Here is a 22,330-nt window from a genome sequence, read left to right as displayed (position 1 = left end):
TAAAGACAGAAAGAATCTGGGCCTGGTTGCATATGCCTATAACCTCAGCTCAGGAGGGAAGATAAGATCTGGGCTATCCTCATTTACACGGCAAATTTGAGGCTTACACCTCAAGAAAACAAAAGGAATAATAGGCAGTTCAAATTTGCTTACTCAGTTGAGCTTCATGCTGAGGACTCTGGTGTTGGCACTGCTGTGACCGTCTATAAATTATCTCTCCTGCCCTGAGTGCCTGTTTAAATAACCTTTCAGCATCTACAATGGTTGTTGCTTCTTCTTCGGCCAGTAGGACGTAGGCAGTGGCACAGCTATAAAGCAAGCAAGCAAGGCTATGTTAAGTACGTGGTGAAGCTCAGACATCTCTTGGACAGTCCTCTTGCTATGTCATGCTTCCCCCATCCGTACCTACACTTTCCATCTTGGGGGAGAAAAATAAAACATCATTCAGTATTTTAGCTAGGGGTACACTAGTAAATTCATTATATCCAAACCCAATTGTTTCTTTAACTCTTTATTTTCTCTTTTCTATTTCAGTCTTTGTTCTCTGACCCTGTGTTTTCTGTTTGTTGGGGAAGAAAGAAGTAAGACACATAAAACATTGTTTTAAAAAGTAGTTGTAAGGACCAACCACTGGCCACACCTGCTCACAGGTACTCTGTAATGTCCTCATCATGTGGGTGATGATGGGAGAGCAGATTGGGAAGACTTCCTAAGCTAATAAGGGATCCTTCGTACCTGATCAGAAACAGATTCCTACACCAAGCCTTTTCTACAAGCCAAGTGCTCTCTCTGCGTCTTCTGTTGAGCTTATCCACACATTCCAGGCCCTGCATCATACACCTACACTCAACCCACAAAGTCATGTTTACCCCCAAGCTTCCTCTTCCTCACCCTGCTAAAACACAGAGATTTTTGTTTGTATCTTTAAAGTCAACAGCTGGCCAATAAAATAAACTAATTCTTGGCTTTGAACAAGAAACAAAAACAAAGTTTCCCTTCCATGTATTTCTAGACAAGTACATTTAGTCTGAAGATGATGTCTAAGTTCTGCTTGTCCAAGCCTGTACAGTCCAACATTCAAGTCAGTAGCCACAAGTAGTCACTGATAACTGGAAATACGGTTAATCTGAACCGACCCGGCATATCAGATTTTAGTGCATATCAGATTTTAAAGACTGAGAAATTGCAAAATACTTCATTGACAGGCTTTTAAAATATTGATCATATGTGAAAACATTTTATATTTTGAATAGAGATAATTGAGACATTCAAACTAACTTCTTTTAACTTTTTCAATGTAGCTACTAGAAAAACCTAAAAAGTTACATATAGGGTTCACATGATCCAATTAGAGATTATTGGAAAACACAAAAACAAAACAACAACAAAAAGCACAAGGGCAGGCATGAAATACAGGATGGTGAGTAGCTATCATCCACTGAATATTTAGAACCCTGAGACAGGAGGACCTTGAGTTTGGGGACAGTTGTGACTATATAGGATTACCTGTGTACTCTGAACTTTTTTACAAAACCCTGTCTACTACTGAAGAATAAAAGAAAAAGGTAGCTATCCTCAATAAGAGTCAAGAAGGGCCTTTCAGATCATACCATTCAGGTATTTTTCAAATAGCACTGTAAATTTATATATAAAATGTTCCTAATCAACACATTTCTCCAATATATTACATTGAACTTTGATAAACATTAGATATATTGCTGGTTTAATCACTATGTATCCTGCTTGCTATTCCAAAAACAAATTCAAATTTTTGTTGTTTGCAACAGAATCTTGCAATACAGCCCGGGCTAGCCTTAAACTCCCTTCTCCTGACTTGGCTTCTTAAGTGCTGGTAATTACAGAAGTATATCACAATGCCCATCATCAAATATTTGCATTTAATGTTTTGTTTCAAATGCTTTTAAATAACTAGAATAGGAATATTTTTGTAGGGCTAGGGATATAGCAGTGGTAGAGCACTTGCCTAGCATGCCTGAGGCCCTGGGTTCGATCCCAGCACTGCAAAACAAAACAAAACACCACTTGTATAAAGACCTTGATAAAACTAATGAAACAGAATCTAAATATAAACATAATTTTATGTTATTATTAGTTTTGTGGTGCTGGGGATAAAACTCAGGAACTCACATGTCTACCATTAAGACACATCCCCAGCTCCTAACATAACTTTAAATTATAAGTCAGGTCTGGTAGTCCAGGCCTGTAATCCCAGTTTCTCAGAAGGCTGAGGCAGGAGGGTCACAAGTTCAAGAACTGCCTGGGCAAATTAGTAAGACTTTGTCTCAAAAAGTGAAAAAGAAGGGACTGGAAATATAGCTCAAGTATAGAGCACTTATCTGTCATGTGCAAGGCTCTGGGTTCTACCCCCAGTACTACCACCACTGCCACCACCAAATCACATTATAGTTTACAGTTTTACTTCTTGGTAACTTTGCCTTATATTCTGGCATTAGATATGTTATTACAAGAAATTAGTTCTATGCATACTTAATGCCTTTCTTTTGTCTTAAACTGATGTTAAATTCATACACCAGTATAAAATTTTAATTTTTATTTCATGTATTTATGTTTTTGTTTATTATTTGTGCCTATGGGTACATCACAGTACACATGTGGAGGTCATGGGATTTGGTTCTCTCCTTCCATCATGTAGGTCCTGGAGATCAAAGTGAAGTCATCAGCTTGGCTGCAGGCACCTGTACCAGCTGAGTCATCTTGCAGGCACACCAGTGTAAAACATTTTCAACTGCAGAACTCAGAAACATTTACTATATTCTCAAGGTTGTGCAACTATAACAGGTACATAAAGCATCTTCATAACCATTCAGCAGTTCCATGTATCTCCTGCTTCCCCACCGACAGTCACATATCACCTCTTTAACTGTCTTTTGGTACACAGAGGTTTCGCTTTAATAAGGCACAGTTTACCTACTTTTTCTTCTACTGCTATGCCTTTGTTGTATCTGTTAAACCACTCAGAAACCTGGGAACATAAGACTGTACCTCCTCTCTTCTCCATCCTTCTCCTCCCCCTTCCCTCCCCTCTCCTCTCTTCTCTCCTCCTCTCTCCCTCTTTTACAGGGCAAAGTTGCAGGGCTTCAGCATACTAAGCAAAAACTCTACCACTGGCCTACATGCCTAACCATTCCGTGTTCTCCTATAACAGTTTATAGTTTAGTTACTTATTTTTTAATTAATTGATATGCATATGTGACATAAAGGTCCAATCTCCAGCTTATAGATAGGACTATTCAATTGTTTCAGCATCATGTTAAAAAACTTCTTGTTCTTCTTTGGTAGGGGGCTATGTTTCAAGACAGGGTTTCTCTGTATAGCCCTGGCTGTCTTGGAACTCACTTTGTACATAGAAATCCACCTGCCTTTGCCTCCTGAGTGCTGGGATTAAAGGCATGTTCCAGCACAACTCAGCTTTAAAAACACCTTTTTCTCCATTGAATAGCCTTGGCTCCTCCATCAAAGATAACTGAAAGCCCTAAACACATGGGCTTGCTGTCCAGTGAGCCATCAGTCTAGGTGTCTAATCTTATGGATTAACCATGTAGTTTTAAAGAAGTTTTTAAAATTGGAAAATCTGAGTCTTCCGATGTGGTCCTAGGATTGTTTTGGCAACTCAGAAACTCTGGCAATTATACACAAATGTTAAGACCAGCTTGTCAGTTTCTTCAAAAATAGAAACTGTGATTTTAATTATTTTTATTTTAATTTTTGAGTGCTCAATGTATGCAATACCCACAGAGACCAGAAGAGGGTGCTGGATCCTCTGGAAGTGGAAGTGGCTTCAGATGATTGTTAGCTGCCATGTAGGTGTTGCAGATCAAATCAGGGTTCTCTGGAAAGGCAGCCAGTGCTCTTAACCACTGAACATTCTCTCCAACCCCAGTAGTTGTAATTTTATTAGGGGCATATTAAATCTGTAGATTTAATATACTGCAATATACATGAACACAAGATTCCTTTCCACTTGTTTAGCATTTATTTATGTGCTACCTGAACAATGTTTTGTGGGTCTTTGTTTTTAATTACTTTGAACATATAAATATAAGCACACATATGTCATCATATTCCTACAAAGTCAGAAGATGACTGTTGGGAATCAGCTTTCTCGTCCTAGGTTCTGGGGTGAAGCTCAGGTCAGCAGACAGTCCTGTATCTCCCCAGTTGCCTCCCAATTCTAAGTGTGCAAGTCTTGCACTTTCTTGGCTAAACTTACCCCTAAGCACTTTAACATGTTTGATGCCAATGTAAATGGGACTGCTAACTTTTTACTCATACATATTTAACCAAATTGTAAGCACTGAGAGGTTTCTGTTTGTATGAACTTCTTGTTTGTTTGTTTGTTTGTTTTGAGACAGGTTTTCTCTGTATTGCTTTGGAGCCTATCCTGGAACTCGCTCTGTAGACCAGGCTTACCTTGAACTCACAGAGATCCGCCTGCCTTTGCCTCCTGAGTGCTGGGAATAAAGGTGTGGGCTTGTGTGAACTTAAGGTTTTCTAGACTCCTGTGCTTCCTTTGAAATCCCGAAGCATTTTTTTTTTTTCCCATTTCTTGCAATTTCTGATAACATGTAAACAGGAGTAGTGAGGGCAGGCATCCTTCCTTCTCTTACTCATTTTAAACACAAACCTTGCAACCTTTCATTACTAAGTGAGCAGGGTTCCTTACATCTATAGTATTTTTTAGTATTTATCATAAAATGATGTTGAACTTTGTCAAATGCTTTTTTAATGAACTGAGATAACTTTCAGATTTTGCACTTTGTTCTATTAATGCAGTGTGTTACATTAATTAGTTCCACACATTTGGTCATGATGGTACTGAACTGTCACAGGTTTTTCTGTCCCACCCGAAACAATCATGCAGAGTCTTCCCTTCTCATGTCGAAATTCTTCAATTGTAACAAATCCCACTTGGTCCTCACATATAATACTTTGCGAATGCTGCTGGATTTGTTGTGCTATATCTTGGTTTGGCTATTATTTCTGCACTGTTTTTTCTCTCTCCCATATTTCAGGGACTCCAGTTATAAGTAGGGTGGCATGACTGACTGTCCCACAGGTCTCAGATCTTCCATTTGTCTTCATTGCTACTTCGGCTCACATGGCCCAACACAACTTTGCTGACTCTCTGTCTGCTCAGATCTGTCACAGACCTCCTACAGTACATTTTTAGTTCAGCTGCACTTTTCAATCCTATGATTTCCTCTTAGTCCTTTATGTGCCCAGCTGCCCTTGTCGGGATTTCAGAAATGTATTGATAATTTTCTAACAGTGAAACATCACCATGGACTCTTCTGTGGTTTTTTCTTTTGTGAATAAATTTAATACAGATTATTAAAAATCTATCAAGTCAAAAGTCCAGACTTCTTTGAAGGCATTTCCATGAGTATCTTTCCCATTAGTGTTCTGTTGTTTCTTTGAATGCTGATTTTTGTTGTTTTGTTTGGGAACAGGGTCTGGCTGTAGCCCAGGCTAACTCAGAGCTCAGTTACAGACTCCTGACTGCTGAGATTTAGAAGTATATGCCACCACACCCACATTCTTTGCATGCTTCATAATTTTTTTGTTGAAAATTGTAATTTTTAACTCCAATATTCTGGCAACTCTAGAATAGGATTTTCTGTACACCCTCTGTTGTTGCTGCCTGTTGTAGTTTTTTTTTTTTTGTTTTGTTTTGTTTTGTTTGTTTTTTTTTTACTGGCTTTGCTGAGAATTTTGTAAATTGTGTATTCTTTGTCATGTGTGACCAATAAGGTCTATGCTTGGTTAGCATTGTGGTCAATTAATGAACATATACAGCTTTCTTAAATATCTATGAACAAAATACAAAAACCAAGTGTCCATAGGTAAGCACTGTGTGTGTGTGTGTGTGTGTGTGTGTGATGCATGGGCAATAGAGAGCACTTCCAACATTCACTCAGGTATTTTACAATATCATAGCTTTCATTTTCTACTGTGCCCAACCTAAATGTTATCTAGATAGAGCATTCCTTACTCCTTACATATCTCACAGTTTTTAGTAATTATATCATAAAATGATATTGAATTTTGTCAATTTTTTCAATTTTTTTTCATGAATTAAAATAATGTATGGGCTTAAGAGGACTTGAAAACCAAGTATTTCTGAGCATGTGCCCAACTCTGTCAAAAATTGGATCTTTGAGGCTCCCAGGAATTTGTGGAAGCTTTTCAAGCCCCTATTCTCCAGTGTTTCACTCCCCAATCTTTCCTCGCAAATTTTCTGGTTTGTCTATTTCCTTGTCCCTCTGTTTGTTTTATCCTTTGCATCAGAGAGAGATGGATAATTGCACATTATTTTCACCACTGTGTGATCAATTCAGAGAATTTCAAGATAAAGGCAAACCCTTTGAGCTGGTGTGGCAGAGAACTAGTTGTTTTACATTTCTGTAAAACATTTAAAGATATAAACATAATATAAAAAGCTATGAAAGTAAGTGCTATTAGCAAGAAAAAAAATGACAGAGCAATTTTGCTAATTTTGAATCCACTTATTATGTCTCAAAGCCCATTGCTGAATATAAGTTCTCAGGACTGATGAGTGCTTTAAATGAATGATTTAAATGAAAAAACAAAATAAAACAGTGGCATAAATATTTAATTACCCATTTAACTACTAAGTACTATTAGCAATCCTCATTAGTACTCTTTATTTTTAAAAGAACTTCTAAAATACTTTTATGTAAAACCATATGATAATTTCCACTTTCAAAAGCAAAATACAGATGTCAGTGAACACTGCAAATCTTATCTCTAATATGCAAGATAGGAATGGAGACTGCTAGTGTTCCTAATCTTGTGAGCAGATAAAAGGAAATACAAATTTATTTGCCTGTGTTTCCTTTAAAACAAATTTATTTTTCCAACTTACTCATTGTTTAACTCTAAAGCTTGATAGGCTGCTTTGATTCGAGCTGGAGGATTTCTTTCCCTCCATGCCTTCTGCATAACTGTGGGAAAAATATTTCAAAGAGTGGATGAGATGGTAAACATAAATAATCTTATGTAAAACGTATGATGAATGAGCTAAAAGAGTAAACAAAGCTTTAAGTATCATGTTTTTAAACATATGAAACTGAGTTACTAGGTCACATTTACATGAGAAATTTATATTAAATCTGGAAACTTTTCATATAATAGAAAATTTTCATAACATATAAAGTACTTAACTGAATTAATCACATCATTATTATACATGAACATTTATGTATCTTAGTGTACGTCAAAACTGATCTTGAATGATACTATAATAGATTATAATAGACATGAAAGTAGTTTCATCATTCTGAAAAGGGTCTATGGAACCACTAAAAATATACAAAAGCTTAAAAGTCTTTGTTTAATCAATGATTCAGTATAGGAAAAATGTGTAGATGTGTATTTTCTATGAAACTGGGAAGGAAGACTGGGTTAATTTAGAATACAGTGCATCTCTGGAAAACCTCAGCTTTATCAAGATTCAACACTAACCTAAGTTAGGATTTGCTACCATTTATTGAACCAAAATGAAGATACCACACTATGTGATGTCTCCTAAAAGTTAAACAAACACACACACAAATTGACTCTGGGAACTACCTGGCTTACTTTACATTTGATAAGAAAAATGGAGAACTTATGAATGTTGACTTTGGAACAAAACCTACAACTGTCCAGAAAGAATAACGTGGAAAATGTTTGAGTTTTCCTTTGGAAACAAAATATTAGTCTTGGCTCAGAAAATGAGACAATGTGTAACACATGTGTAACAAAAATACATTTTTCATATCAAACATGTCACCAGCTAGCTGACAGCTAATGCTTCCTGAACTTGACAAACTGATGCAAGACAGAACTGCCTGATTCTGACCAGGTAAAGAACATCGATCTGCCTCAACACTGAAAAAGGACATAGAAACAGGCTAGGATATTAGACTTGTAAACCTTGGATGATGGGACTCTCTTCTATAAACTGTATGGTATTTACAGGCCAAATTTTTAATGCTAAATTTTACTGGCATTTGAGTTTACTATATAGTATTCTTGTATATAATCATAATTTATCTCATTAATTCCCTTTCAGTGGAATTATTTTCAGTGCTTTCCTACTATAAAGACATTGTAGACTATACACAACCCAAGATCTTGGAAAGTAGAAGCAGAAAGATCTGGAGTTCAAGGTCATTTTTAGCTATGAACAGAGCTTGGGCTACATGAAACTCTGTCTCAAAAACAAAAAATAGCAACAGAAAAACCATTGTGATAACAATCATTCAGCCAGTATGATAGTGAAAATCTCTTATCTAGCATTCAGGAGGCTGAGGCAGGAGGATCACTATAAATTTGAGGCCAGTCTAGACTATATAGCAAGTACCAAGTTAGCTAGGGCTACAAACCAAGACCATGACTTAGAGAAACAAGCAAAATATGGCTGGGAATAAAGTTTGATGGTAAAAATCTTTCAGCTTCTGTCTTTGTATAGCTAACCAGACATTTCTTTAAAATAGGTACAGCCACCAGACAGTGGTGGTACACGCCTTTAATTCCAGCACTCGAGAGGGAGAGACGGATCTATCTATGTGAGTCCGAGGCCAGCCTGTTCTACTAAATGAGCTCCAGGACAGCCTGAAAAGCTACAGAGAAATCCTATCTTGAAAAAAGAAACTAGTCAGGCATTGGTGGTGCATGCCTTTAATCCCAGCACTCGGGAGGCAGAGGCAGGTGGATCTCTATGAGTTCGAGACCAGAGTAGTCTGGTCTACAGAGCTAGTTCCAGGACAGACTCCAAAGCAATACAGAGAAACCTTGTCTCTAAAAACAAACAAACAGGTACAGCCTTTAAAAGATTTTGGATATATACCCTCAAATTCCACTCAATAAAATTATTAGTTCGTACTTTAAACCAGCATAGGAAAGTGACCATTTCCCCAATTTCTTACCCTTTGAGCCAGGTTGAGCATCTCTACACAAAACTCCAAAATAGAAACATGAAACCAAAAGTGGAAAAATCAACACCTGCCTTCATGGGATAGGTTGCAGTCAAAACACAGATACAATAAGCAGGGGTGGGGGGGTGGGAATGTAGAAGGATAGGAGGAGGGGCCGGGGTGGCCTGTATCTGTAATCCCAGAACTTGATTCCTAAAATTTCAGACAAGGCTACTCATTCTGTATCATCAATATTGGTTAATTTAATATATGGAGACAATATCATTTGTAATTTTTTATTTCTACTGTTTCATTTTTTGTTTGTTTCTGTTTTTTGAGGCAGGGTTTCTCTGCATCCTCCGAAGCTCTGAAGGCAAGGCTGGCCATGAACTTGCAGAGATCCTTCTGTCTCTGCCTCACGAGTGCTGGGATTAAAGGTGTGTACCACCACTGCCTGGCAATTTTTTATTTCTAATGAGTCTATGTAATGCATCTTTAAGTATTTTTTTCTTATTCTTGTGTTTTCAAATCCTCTATCATTCCTGCCTTTCAAGATTGCTCTTGACAACTGAGGTATTACTAAATCTAAAGTGAAAAGGGGTAATACAAGCTTAAAAAATGGATTCAAGGCAGGCAGTTGTGTCATACACCTTTAATTCCAGCACTCAGGAGGCAGAGGCAGGTTTATCTCTGTAAGTTCGAGGTCAGCCTGATCTACAGAGTGAGTTCCAGGACAGCCAGAGAAACCCTGTCTCAAAAAGAAAATTTAAAAAAACATTAAGAAAAAATTCAAGGCCTAAGAATAATTTAAATCAAAATACTGATTTATTATTCAATACTACTAAGAGCTCATGATATGCTTAAAAGAATTAAAGCACACAAAAAACAATTCACTCAGACTTATCTATCTTTCAATTAATATTTCTTCTACTATTCTATTAACCACAAAAGAGAACTGCACCTATCTGTGAGTCAAGGACTACAGATGTAAATGTCCACAAAGTTCCAGAAGTAACAACGTACGAAGAGCACAGGCACTGTGAGTGTGAGCAGAACAGCTGCTCAACCCTAGCTGACTACAGCCAGTAAACACGTAGGTCTACGCCCATATTTTCCAATTCTGTCAAAGTTGGACATTAATGAGAAATCTCTTGAGGGTTTTGGCTGTTTCATGTTTTGCTTTGCTTTTTGAGACAGGGTTTCTCAGTACTCTGCCATCCTCCTCCTATCTCAACTTCTTTAGCAGCATGAACAATAGGTATATGCAGCTCAGCTAACATCCTTATTTCTAAATGTTCAAAACACATTGGTACCCAACTCTTGAGGGAATGCTTATTCCCAGATTTAAACCAACAAATCAATTAGACAAGAGCAGAATCTACTAATATAATGACTACTGATGACAATAAAGGAAAATTTAGTGCATCTCACTTGTGCATTTTGCTTTTTTTTATTAGAAAAAGCTATACTGATAAAAATCAGTATCTTTATATTAGTGTCCGAAAGGATAAAGATGAAACTGACAGTTCATTCTGAATTCTCACTCAACAAAGTCTACCTGTGAGTTCAGTACTTAACTAGATTACACATACCTCTGGGAGTACACAAACTGCAAGAACCAAAATGATACATGTGGTCTTAAGAAAATCGATGTCAAAAGCCTCAGTTTATTAAATTTTGTACAACTCTTCCTATAACTGATTGACCTGAAGAATGCTCCTCTGACTAGTCTAGTCATTCTTTCCTACCTAACCATAATCACTAACCCCTCTCCTGAGAGGTTTGCTCCTTTCTGGCTTATAAAAGAAAGGATCACCTCTTAGCCTCTCCAAATCTTCCCAGATTCAGTGTGCATGAACTGCTCAAAACTTCTAGGTAATAATAGCACAATGCAGTTTAGAATTGGATTTGGGAAATGGTGGTCCTTGTTTGTTTGTTTATTTTTGAGGTAAAGTTAAAATTCTCCTGCCTCAGCCTTCCAAGTATTAGGGTTACAAGCATGGACCATCAAGTTGGCTGAGGACAGTCACCCTAAATCAAGGCACCTGAAAATAAGGATCCCTGCCTTTTACTTTGTTTTTTGAGCAGTAGAACTCTGCAGTGAGGAACAACATTCTTCCACACTGGGGATGTAGCTTTCTTAGTCGAATGTCGGCCTAAAATGCACAAAGCCCTGGATTCAATCCCAGCACCACATGGACTGGATATAATCCTAGCACTCAGGTAAAGGTAGAAAGATCAGACATTCAAGGACATTATCAGTATATAGGGAATTTGAAGCCACCAGCCTGACCTACAGAGAATCTTTCAAAACTGAATGCTCAATAAATAGAATTAGGATGTTTGGCTCCTAAATGCTTTTAAGTAAGGAATAAAAACCATTTTAATTAGTTCCACTAGTACTCCTCCCCAGTTATTTGAAAAAGTTAATTACTCCTAAGGGAAGGTCCTTACAGAAAGTAAAAAAAGTACATTGGTGAGCAATAAAAAAAGCAATGGTGCTTCAGTCTGGCAAGTGACAAGCATTAGGCAAAGTTCAGAATTTCATCTTTCTCATCAGAATCTTAATCCAGAGCTGAGTATCACAGTACTATAACCCCAGCAGAGGCAAAAGGGTCATGAGTTTAAGGACAACTTGAGCTATAGAGGAGACCCTACCTCACAAAACAAGCAAAAATCTGATTTATAAGAGAAATGGTTATGATGGAGAAGCTGATAAATCTGAAATGAAAAATGGAGAATAGAATCAGATTTTTCTGTCAGTATGATTTGATTGGATTGACAATGAAGACACCTAATTAGGACTTTAAAGGGCATATTTTGAGGAGAGAAAAAATAGCTAAGTACATAGGTGTTAAAAATTTGACAAGAATATAATTAAAATACATCATAACAATAAAATGTGGTGGCACATCCCTTTAATCCCAGTACTTAGGAGGCAGAGCCAGGAGGATTTCTGTGAGTTCAAGGCCAACCTGTTCTATATATTGAGTTCTAGGACAGTCAAAGCTACATAGTGAGATCTATCTCAAAAAACTAGATAGATAGATAGATAGATAGATAGATAGATAGATAGATAGAAGATAGATAATAGATAGATAGATGAAAGAAAAAATACATCATAGCATTCAGAATCTTATGACCAAATGTAACATAATTTGTATATAAAATGGCTATTACAGAAGAGTTACAAGAATAATAAATGACTGTTAAGCATAACATGCTTATAAAATTATATAATGGTATAGAAGAGATAAGCACTCAAGAAGAAAGTAACTTACATTGCAAGTATACTTGCAATTTCAAGCATGTGGGAGGCTAAGGCAGGAGGTTCTCAAATGTGAGCCAATCTGGACTATGTAACAAGACCCACTCTCAAAAACAAAAACAAAAAAGACTTTTATAAGGCTTACTACTGTTAAAAGTATTTGTTCTTAATGTTTTTGATGGAAAATGGCCATTATCAAATTCTCAGATGCAGTTCAGTGATAAAGTATGTGCTTGGCATGCAAGTATCTATCCTGGCAGGCACATAGATGTAAAACCTTCTGACTTTCATGGTATATATTAGAACACAGGGAATAATGGATTATTTTTTAATGCCTATATTTTCTAATGTAAAAATTATATTCTCTGCAATTATTTAACCTTATGATTTGACTCTTAAAATGTGTGAAAAGACACACAGACTTTCACAATTCTTTGGGGGAACTGTTCAAACAGAATGCTCTAAAGAGCCATCAGAGCTGTCTGAGAAGCTTGGGGATGTTTTCAATCCAGTCTATGAGAGAATAAGATGACATTTGATTTCTACAAACACCTCAGCTCCTAACACAATGCTGATGGTCTACTGCAGCTTCTCTTAAACACACATACTTTTGCTGTGACCATAAAGAATAAGCAATTTTCTCCTACATTTACAAATAGTCCAACTTATAAACTTTGTCAAAGATCCTTGATTTTCTCACTGCCACCAACCCTTACCACATTTTATTCAGCATCAATATGACACAATGAGCTTACTTCAGTGCTAAGACACTGGCTTCTTCAGACCCTCACTGCTGATTCTCTTCTCCCAGTGCAGCCAGTTGAAGCAGTAATAGTATAGTGGTCAAGACCCATAATGGAGTTTAAAGTCCAGCTTTATCATTTCTTAGTTGTGAGTGGCACACTATTTGACCGTCCTTTGCTTCATTCAGTTCCTATTTGTTTGGGTTTGAGACAGTCTCACACTGTATAAATCCCAGGCTGACCTACAACTATATAGCCCGGGCTGGTCTTGAACTTCAGGCAATCCTCCTGCTTAAGTCTCCAGAGTGTTAGGATTACAGGCATAAACCACCATATTCTGCTTAGTACCTTCTTTTTAAAAGGTAGTAATAGGTCTTATAGAGTGATTGGGAAGATCAAATTATTACACATGCTGTCCATGTGTTAATTATTATTAATGAAATTACTTACATGTGTAATAGCAACACCATCCATCTACCCATTCACAATTGCATCAAACTCTATATAACATATACTATATTATAGGAGCTTCCAGAGAAGGTGTCTTAAAGAATGTGACTGCTATGTCATCACACAGGTAGAGCAAAGGTATTCAAAGTAGAGGACTGGGAAACTGGCCCTGTCTTTAGGTTATATACTTCTTCCACTTCCTGGTGCTAACTCTCAGACCCAGAGCTTCATAAATGTTAGGAAAGTCCTCTATCGATAAGCTGTATCCCCAGTCCTTATAGCACTCTTAGAGAGGCCTAAAACATGGACATTTCTATATGCTACTATTTTACATGAATCTTCACTTTTGACTAGAACAAAATATACGCTGTTTCTTCTACATATCATTCCCCAATGTTCATACCCTCTTTTCTCTCTCTCTCTCTCTCTCTCTCTCTCTCTCTCTCTCTCTCTGTGTGTGTGTGTGTGTGTGTGTGTGTGTGTGTGTGCTCATGCATGTGTGCATGAGTGCATGTGCAGAAGTCAGAGGACAATCTCGGATGTTGGTCCTCACCTTCCATGCCATCTGTGATAGGATCTAGTTGCTCTAGCTGGCTCTTGAACGTGTGTGGATTCTCCTATCTTTGTCTCTCATCTCCCCATAGGAGCACAGGGGTCACAGGCTTCTGTAGTACTGTATCCAGCTTAAACAGGTTCTAGAAATCCAAACTCCTTTTGTCAGACTTGCATGGTGAGTACTTTACTCACTGGACTATCTCCCCAGTCCCTGCTCTACTGTCAGGTAACTGTTTCCCAGACCAAAGCAATGTATACTATTTTCTGCTATATTTGATATGAATTTTTTGATTTGTTCATTCATTCATTCATTCATTCATTCTTTTTTTTTTTCTTTGTTTTTCAAGACAGGGTTTCTCTGTATGCAGCCCTGTCTGTCCTAGAACTAGCTCTGGAGATCAGGCTGGCCTTGCACCTGAGATCTGCCTGTCTCTGACTCCCAAGTGCATCAGCACCACCCAGCTGAAATTATTTTAAGTAATAAAAAAGCATAAAACATTTCAAATTCTTATAAAAAATAGTATATTAGCTTAGTTTATAATCATAATTCACTTTAATCTGAGTTTCTTATCTAAAATGTAAGCAACTCCAAGCCAAGTAACTATTATAATAAATAGCTTTAGAAAACACATAAACTAACTTTCACAATCACTGTCTGTAGAAAGGATAGATACAATACATACCTGTGTCTGAAGGACGTAAAAAGTCTGTTTCACAGGTGAAAAAGGTCTGATGATCCTGGGCAGACAAGTTCATGTCATAGTAAGTAAGTGGCTCTTTACCAGTCACCCAAGTGTATCTGTAGCAAACACAAGATGTTTCAATTGCTACAACAGACACTTAAGTTCCAAAAATAAGTGACTACAAGCTATATTTCAGATTGTTTTTAAAGTTTATTCTATCAGTAAAAGGTAAAAAAGTACTTCTCTATGGTTTAATAATAAAACATTAAAAAAATAAATTGTTCATCCTGGCAAGGTGGATCATGTCTACTAGTTTGAGGCTTTCTTGAGCCACATAGCAAATTTCAAGACAGCCTCAGTTACAGAATGGGACTTGCTTGAAAACAAAATAAACCAATAAGTTACTCACTAAAATTTTCTAAAAACTAGATACTAAACAAATGTTTCTAATAGTAAGAAGTTTCTCATAAAGACTTACATGAAATGGATACTATACAACAAGGCTACAGGAGACCTTGTTTTTGCAAAAAGAACAAAGGCTGGGCATGGTAGTGTACAACTTTAATATCAGCACTAGGGAGGAGGAAACAGGCATATTTCTGTAAGCTTGAGGCCAGCCAGGTCTATATATTGAGTTATAGGACAGTCAGGAATATGTAGAATGACCCTGTCTCAAAACAACAAAAAACAAACAAGTAAAAATGTACATGCCTTTAATTCCAGCGCTCAGCACTCTGATGTGGCAGAGGCAGATGTATCTCTGTAAATTCAAGACCAACCTGGTCTATATATGAGTTCCAAGACATCCAGGGCTGCATATTGAGCCCCCTGTCTCATAACAACAACAAAAACAGAAGAAAAAGGGGAGGAAGCCCCAACATCTCTACCACAAAAGAGAGAGCAGAAAAAAATGTAAGATCTGAACGATGGGAAGGAGGACTGTCTTATGGGTATGACAAGACCATGGCACTCAAGAACTCAACTATAGTTGCCTGCATGAGACTGAGCCAATAAATACTCAGTCATAGATGGGAAAGGGGCTCATGGTCCTTTCCTGTCAGTGGGACTAATGGTAGTCAAGGGCCACTGGAGGAGCAGAAGCCATTGTCTTCAGTGAAAGCCACTGGTGACTTCCTCAAGCTCCACAAGGAAAAACACACGGAAGTAGAATTGAGAATCAGTGGGAGGAAGAGGAGACTGGTGGGAGTGGGAAGAGGGTAAGAGAAGATGGAGGGATGAGTGTGACCATAATATATCATCTACAATCATGAAAATGCCAGAGAATAAATCTTAAAGAGTTGTTACTTCCTTTTATATTCAAAAAAAGTAAACACGGCCAAGGTATATAACTACCCTTGAGCTAATCATTCACTTTAATATTGTCAGTATCTCCAATTAGAAGAGGCTGTGGAGTGTTTATAAAGATATGTATTCCACAATACTTTTACTCTAAGACTAACACCATACTTACACTGAAAAGCAAAATGTCTTACCTCCTATATTCTGCTCCTCTAAAGAGGTTTAAAGGGTTTCTCCAGACCTTGCATTCTAAAATACAAGAGTAAAAGTTATTTTAGTCAAGTGCAGGTAAATCTTCACTAACCAACACTTACTGTTGATCCTGTGTTCTAAATGGAGTGCCAGCCACCAACAGCACAAATATGAAGGAGGTACAAGTCACCCTTGCTCTTGGAAGGCACAGAATCAAATCTAGTTATTGATGTATTTCTGTCTCAATGGCATTTTGTTCATAATTCAGTTACAACTCTTACTGTATAACCATGTGATTACCAGTGCTTTTCAGTTTCCTCTCTAAAATGGAATCGATTAAAACTTTATCTACTCTTATATTCCTAGATCCTATCACTGCTTCTGGAACTGATTTAAACAGCATAAGAACCAGCCATGTAAACAACCACCTGAACTATTTGACATGTACTGTAGTAGAGATGCTTGATTCCAAGAAAAAAATTAAAAAAAAAAAAAGTGGTCAATCACAGAAGACTTTACAGAGGAAGGGACAATTGAACCAACATTAAAAATCTCAAAGAGTAGGTTTCCAGACATAGAACATCCAATCTGAGGAAATATAAAGCTATACATCAGGCCTAAAAAGATGGCTCAGTGTGTAAAGTGTTTGCTGCATAGGCATGAGGACCTAAGTAGATTCCCTAGGACCCAATAAAAGCCAGATAAGCTAGCAAACTTCTGTAATCCTAGTGAAGACAGGCAGATTCTGGGGGCTGGGTAGCAAAATGATGAGCTCCAGGAAATCCCGAGGCCCTGTCTCAAAAAATATGTTTGTGGGGCTGGAGAGATGACTTGGCACTTCTTGTTCTTTCAGAGATTCCAAGTTTGGTTCCCAGAACCCATGTGGTGACTGACAACCATTCATAACTCCATTTCCAGGGGAATCTAATGACTTCTTACGATCTTCTTGGGCACCAGGCACACACATGATATGCAAATATACATGCAGGCAAACAGTCACACAATAAAACAATTTAAGAAAATCTGAAAAAAACAAGGTATTAACCTACAGGTTATTTGTGCAAGCACATATGGGCACACACACATGTGCACACCTATACATATATAGAACAAACTGTACAGCATGTTTAGGCTAGCACACAGAGTAAGGGTTAGAAGAAAAACTACAAAATAAAATAAGAACTGGTCATGGTGGCTCAAATCTGTAATCATAGCACTTGAAATATCTATTTCTGGCACACATCTCAAAACCCTTCAGCCTCTCAGCAGGCTTTAAGAGATAATAGCTTTTTTGCTGTCTTCAAGTGGTAGTAAGAAAGAGAATAATCTCCCCTCTCTCATAACAATCCTTTTAGATTAAGAGTTCACCTTCATGATGTCATTTTACCTTTACCCTCTTGTATGTTATCACAGAGTTCCTTCAAACTTAGCTAAGGCTAACTTTCAGCTCCTGGTCCTTCTGTCTCAATCTTTCACATACTAGAATTATGAGTGTTTGACACGTTCTATTTGGTGGTGCTGGGAACTGAACTGAACCAGGGCCTTGTACATGCTAGGCACTTCTGAATAGTGTAGATTGAGTTAGGAGAAGAGAGGGCTTTTCTTTTCCCTACTGAATGGAAGGTAGATATGACAGCTAAAACCAGAACAAGTAAGTACCTTGGACCACAAATTTAAAATTGCATCTGGGCATTGTGGTGAATCTCTTTAATCTCAGTACCCTGGAGGCAGAGACAGAAGGATCTCTGTGAGTTTGAGGTCAGCCTAGATTATAAGGTGATTGTAGTGAGATAGTCCTTCTGTGGCACTGACCACACCCATTGGGGGTGGAGCCATGGGCGGAAGTGACCTCTGGAAGGAGGTCGGAGGAAGAGCCAGGAAAAGCTCTCTTGCTGGCAGGACTCGGACAGGAGAGCATCGGGTGGAATTTGCTGGTGTTCATCTGTCTAGGTTGTAAGTTATTTCTCCCTGAATAAACATCTATTCGGCCTATTTGTTTATCCTGATCCTTATTTAACAGCAATAAAGGTGAGTGCCAGGTCAGCCAGGGTTACATAATGAAACTCTGTCTCAATAAATAAACAAATAAAGAAACAAACTGTGTCTGGAGATTATAGGCTACAATAGAGTCTGTGACTCTGATAACTGCTCTCTATACCAGCATGGATTACCTACATTTACAGGAAATACAAGGTTATCTCTGTTTTTTCCTATTTAGACTCCTATTACAAAATACCACAAATTGAGTATATCATAAGAACAACAGAAATTAGAGGCTGGGAAATCCATGCTCAAGGTGCTGGAATATTTAGTGCCTGGTAAGGACTCACTTTCTGGTTTGTGAATGGCACTCTCTTGTTATTTCCTCATAAAGTGACAGGAGTAAATAGTTCACTGGGGTCTCTTCCCTTAGGACACTGATTCTATCCATGACAGTTAAACTTTCATGATGTGATCACCCCCCAAAGCCCCTATCTCTTAACATCATTACATGTGAAGGGGGCATAAACACACAAACTACTCTCTTCTTGTTTTGAGATTGATCCTCTGTAAGTGAAATCAATCGGAATTACATAGCTCTGAAAATACCAAAAAGAAATCACCTGATAGATGGTGGTGTCTCAGGGTTTCACTTTCTCTGTTGCTGGCAGGAGAACCCGGCTCTGAAATGCTACTCTCTGTTCCTCCCATCAGTGGTCGCAAATGGCTTATAGATACTTGCTCAATAAATGATGTGCCATGTTTATGGAAGTACCACCATTCAAATATCTTTAACAAAACAAAACATCTTTCATTTAAAATGCAATTCTTAAATAGAATTGTTCCTATTCAACTAAGCACTTTAAATGCATAATCTCTGCTTGGGTGGGTGAGGGAGCAAGCAGAAGAAAAAAACCCAAATCCAAGATTCCCTAAATGCATATGCCACATAAAAATAAAATACCTTTCTTGTGGATTTATCATAATGCTCAGACAAGCTAAGGCAACTTGTTAAAAGACACTTGCTAAAAGACACTGAAGCCTAACAGAAGTGAGTCAGGTGTCACAACAGCACATGCCTTTAATCCCAGTTTCAATAAAGAAAGAGTATCTAATCTACAATGTAACTCTTCATGTGTTGCTATCATTTGATTTTATCTGCAGCATAATTAAAAACTACTTTAAAGCATCAAATTTCCATGTTGCACATCAAATCTACTATTTATTAATTATGCATATTGGTCAAACCAATTAATCTCTAACATCTCAGAACCTCAATGTCCTCAAAAAGTACTGATTAATAGTTAGCTATTATTATTGGTTGAGACAAGTTCTTCCCCAGATTGAACTATTTAAAAATGAGGATATTTACTTCATTGTATTTCTGTAGCTTATTATTTATGAATACAAACTCTCTGTATTTTCAGACCTTATCTCAAAGATTTAAAAAAGGTCAAAAAAATACAATGATTTCTACCAAAGCTGTAGAGCACCCCCTACAGATGAGAAAAAAGAACAGAAAAAAAGGCATAACAAATATTAATATTTTTATCTGTCACAGAATTTTCCCAAAGTATACATTAAGAAATACTAGAACTTAGAGATGTTAATAAACAACATATTTTACAATATTTTTAAATTGAAAGCAATATCTTATTGAAGCAAAAAATGAGTTAAAAGTCAAATGGTGTCCCTTATTGTGCAGTTTCTCAGAATAACAGCCAAAACTCAGTAATGCTCCCTGAGCCAAATTCCACATTACAAATGTTTACATGTATCATCTCATTTGGTTCCTATAGTCCCGTGAAATGAGTACTATTATTTCCCCATCTAAGAGAAGAAGCTGGGCTTAGAAAAGTGAAGGCTAAATTCTAGACATGTCCTAGTCTGCTCAGGAGCTGAAGAGATGCCTCAGCCATTAAGAGCACTGACTGTCCTTCCAGAGGACCAGGGTTCAATTCCCAGCACCTACATGGTGGCTCACAACCATCTGTGGCTCTGGTCCTAGAGAATCTGACACCCTCCTTTGTAGGTACCGCACATACATGGTACAGAAATCACACAGGCAAACATTCATACACATAAAAATAATTAACATTTTTAAAATTATAGTCTGCCCAATGCTGTCAAAATTAAAATGTTGCTAGATTTCATTTAAAACCTGCACATTCAGGGGCTGGAGTGTAGTTCAGTTGTAAAGTGCTTGCAAAGTACACAAAAGGCCCTAAATTCCAGTCTCAGCACTGCATAAACTGGACATGATGGTATATACTTGCACAGCAAAATGAAGAGGACCAGCCACCCACAACTACAGAATGTGTTCAAATTAACTAGGTTGTAAGAGGCATTGTTTCTTAAGTAAATAAATAAATTTTGACACTCAGATTCTCTTGAAACCATTTGAAAAATCTGGTAACAGTAATTGTAGAATAACCCATTTCATTAATTCTGGTATGAAAGGTGGATATGTACATATTTGTGCATGTGTATACACATGTGTGTGGAGGCCAGGTGTCTCTTCAATCTCTACCTTACTTTATGAGATAAGGTCTCTCACTAAAACTGGAGCTCACTCATTTGGCTAGTTTAGCTGGCCATCAAGCCTCAGGAACCCTCTTGTCTCCACTTCTCAGGACTGGGATAACAAATATACAAGCATTCCCTACTTTTTATGTGAGTGCTGGGGATCTGAGCCCAGACCTTCATGTTTACATGGCAAACATTTTACTGACTAAATCATCTCCCCAGCCTCTTATTCATTTTGAAATAATAATGTAGACACTTTGATCATTAAACTTCTAATTCATCTCGACCAACCTTCCCTTGGTTATAGTATATAGGTCTTTTTAAAATTATTATATTTGTGTGTATGTAAACATGCAAGTACACATGAGTGAAGATTAGACGACAACTGAGGCCATCATTCAGGCTTGGCAGCAAGCACTTTTACCTGCTGAGCTATCTGCTAGCCCTGTATACAAATTAATACCTAATGAATGAAGACGGGCATGGAAACTCACCCCTGTAATACCAGCACTCAGGAGGTAGAGGCAGGAGAACTGCCTTGGGTTTAAGGCCAGCTTAGGATGATGGGAGATGTCATTCTGTATATACGTTTCTCATACTGGTTAATAATAAAGCACCATTGGCCAATAGGAAAAGAAGATAGGAGAGACAAGGAGGAAATAGGAAGTAGTAAGGAGGAGTCAGGATGCAGAGCCTGGAGAGAACAGAACCTCCATTCCTCCGCTCTCAGTAAGACCATGTGGAAATACATAGAAATGGGTTAATAATTAAGACAGAGCTAGCTGATAAGAAACTAGCACCTGGCCAACAGCATAATATCAAATACAGAGTCTCTGTGTGTTAATTGGGGCTGGCGCGGCGGCAGGACAAGACCAGTCAGCAGGTAGAAAACCATACTCTTACATTAGGCTGCATAATAAAACCCTGTTTTAAAAAGAAATTTAATATATAATCAATACTACCACACTCATAAAAGTAGAGAGGGAAATGTGGTATTTCTCAAACTTGTTTCTCTAGGTAACTTTTTCTAAATATCAAACACATTTTGAAAATCCTGATAAACACTTATAAAAATTTAAAAATATAATCTTTAAATAAGTATCAAAACAGAAATGAAGAAAATGGAAACTACTTACAAATATTAGTCCAGATATCAAAGAAGAGGTCCCTGTAAGTGCCACATAGAACTTGGGTGTCAACGAACTTAAAAACCCTGTCACTGTTAAAAGAGTAAACAGCAGAGTTTTTACAAGGTACAATTACAGTTATATAAATATCTTTAGATGGAGGGAGGTAAGCAACACAAATGCCTGACTTGGTGAGCTTATGTTCAAGCAAGCCTATAAAATGAAGATACTGCAAGTAAAAAAATGTAGGTTGCATCTCTAATCTTCCAAATGCCATAGCTTAGCAACATAATACCTTGGGTAGCATTGGTTGTTTACTCTGTACACTGTATGTATGGTGAATGGGAACCAGCGACTTACTCCTGCTGCCCAGCATCACAGAGATCATGTTATTAGAGAAAAGATCAAAATTAAAAATTTCTACCAAATACCGACAGCTTTTCCACTATTTCGAAGCTCAAAATTTTTAAACTGACCACCCGAAGTCAATAACTGTCTATATTATATCTAAAATGAAATTCATTTGAAAAGTTATTAAAAAAAA

The 22,330-nt window shown here is 37.5% G+C and overlaps 1 protein-coding gene across 2 annotated transcripts in view; it reads right to left on the bottom strand.

Moving 5' to 3' along the window:
- Positions 1-22,330, bottom strand: part of St7l (suppression of tumorigenicity 7 like) — a 58,921-nt gene that overhangs the window by 34,742 nt on the left and 1,849 nt on the right. For both annotated transcript variants that reach the window (XM_051199314.1, XM_051199313.1), the window contains exons 2-7: positions 21,796-21,878; positions 18,757-18,922; positions 16,156-16,210; positions 14,663-14,778; positions 6,929-7,007; positions 154-308 (exon numbers count right to left, since the gene is read on the bottom strand). In XM_051199314.1, coding sequence (XP_051055271.1) covers positions 154-308; positions 6,929-7,007; positions 14,663-14,778; positions 16,156-16,210; positions 18,757-18,922; positions 21,796-21,878 — 654 coding nt within the window. The remainder of the gene's footprint in view (positions 1-153; positions 309-6,928; positions 7,008-14,662; positions 14,779-16,155; positions 16,211-18,756; positions 18,923-21,795; positions 21,879-22,330) is intronic.

This window comes from Phodopus roborovskii, unplaced genomic scaffold (assembly GCF_943737965.1).
Source record: "Phodopus roborovskii unplaced genomic scaffold, PHOROB, whole genome shotgun sequence".
Taxonomy (NCBI): Eukaryota; Metazoa; Chordata; class Mammalia; order Rodentia; family Cricetidae; genus Phodopus; species Phodopus roborovskii.
The sequence above is the reverse complement of the archived record's forward strand: the minus strand, read 5'-3'. Positions and strand labels throughout refer to the sequence as shown.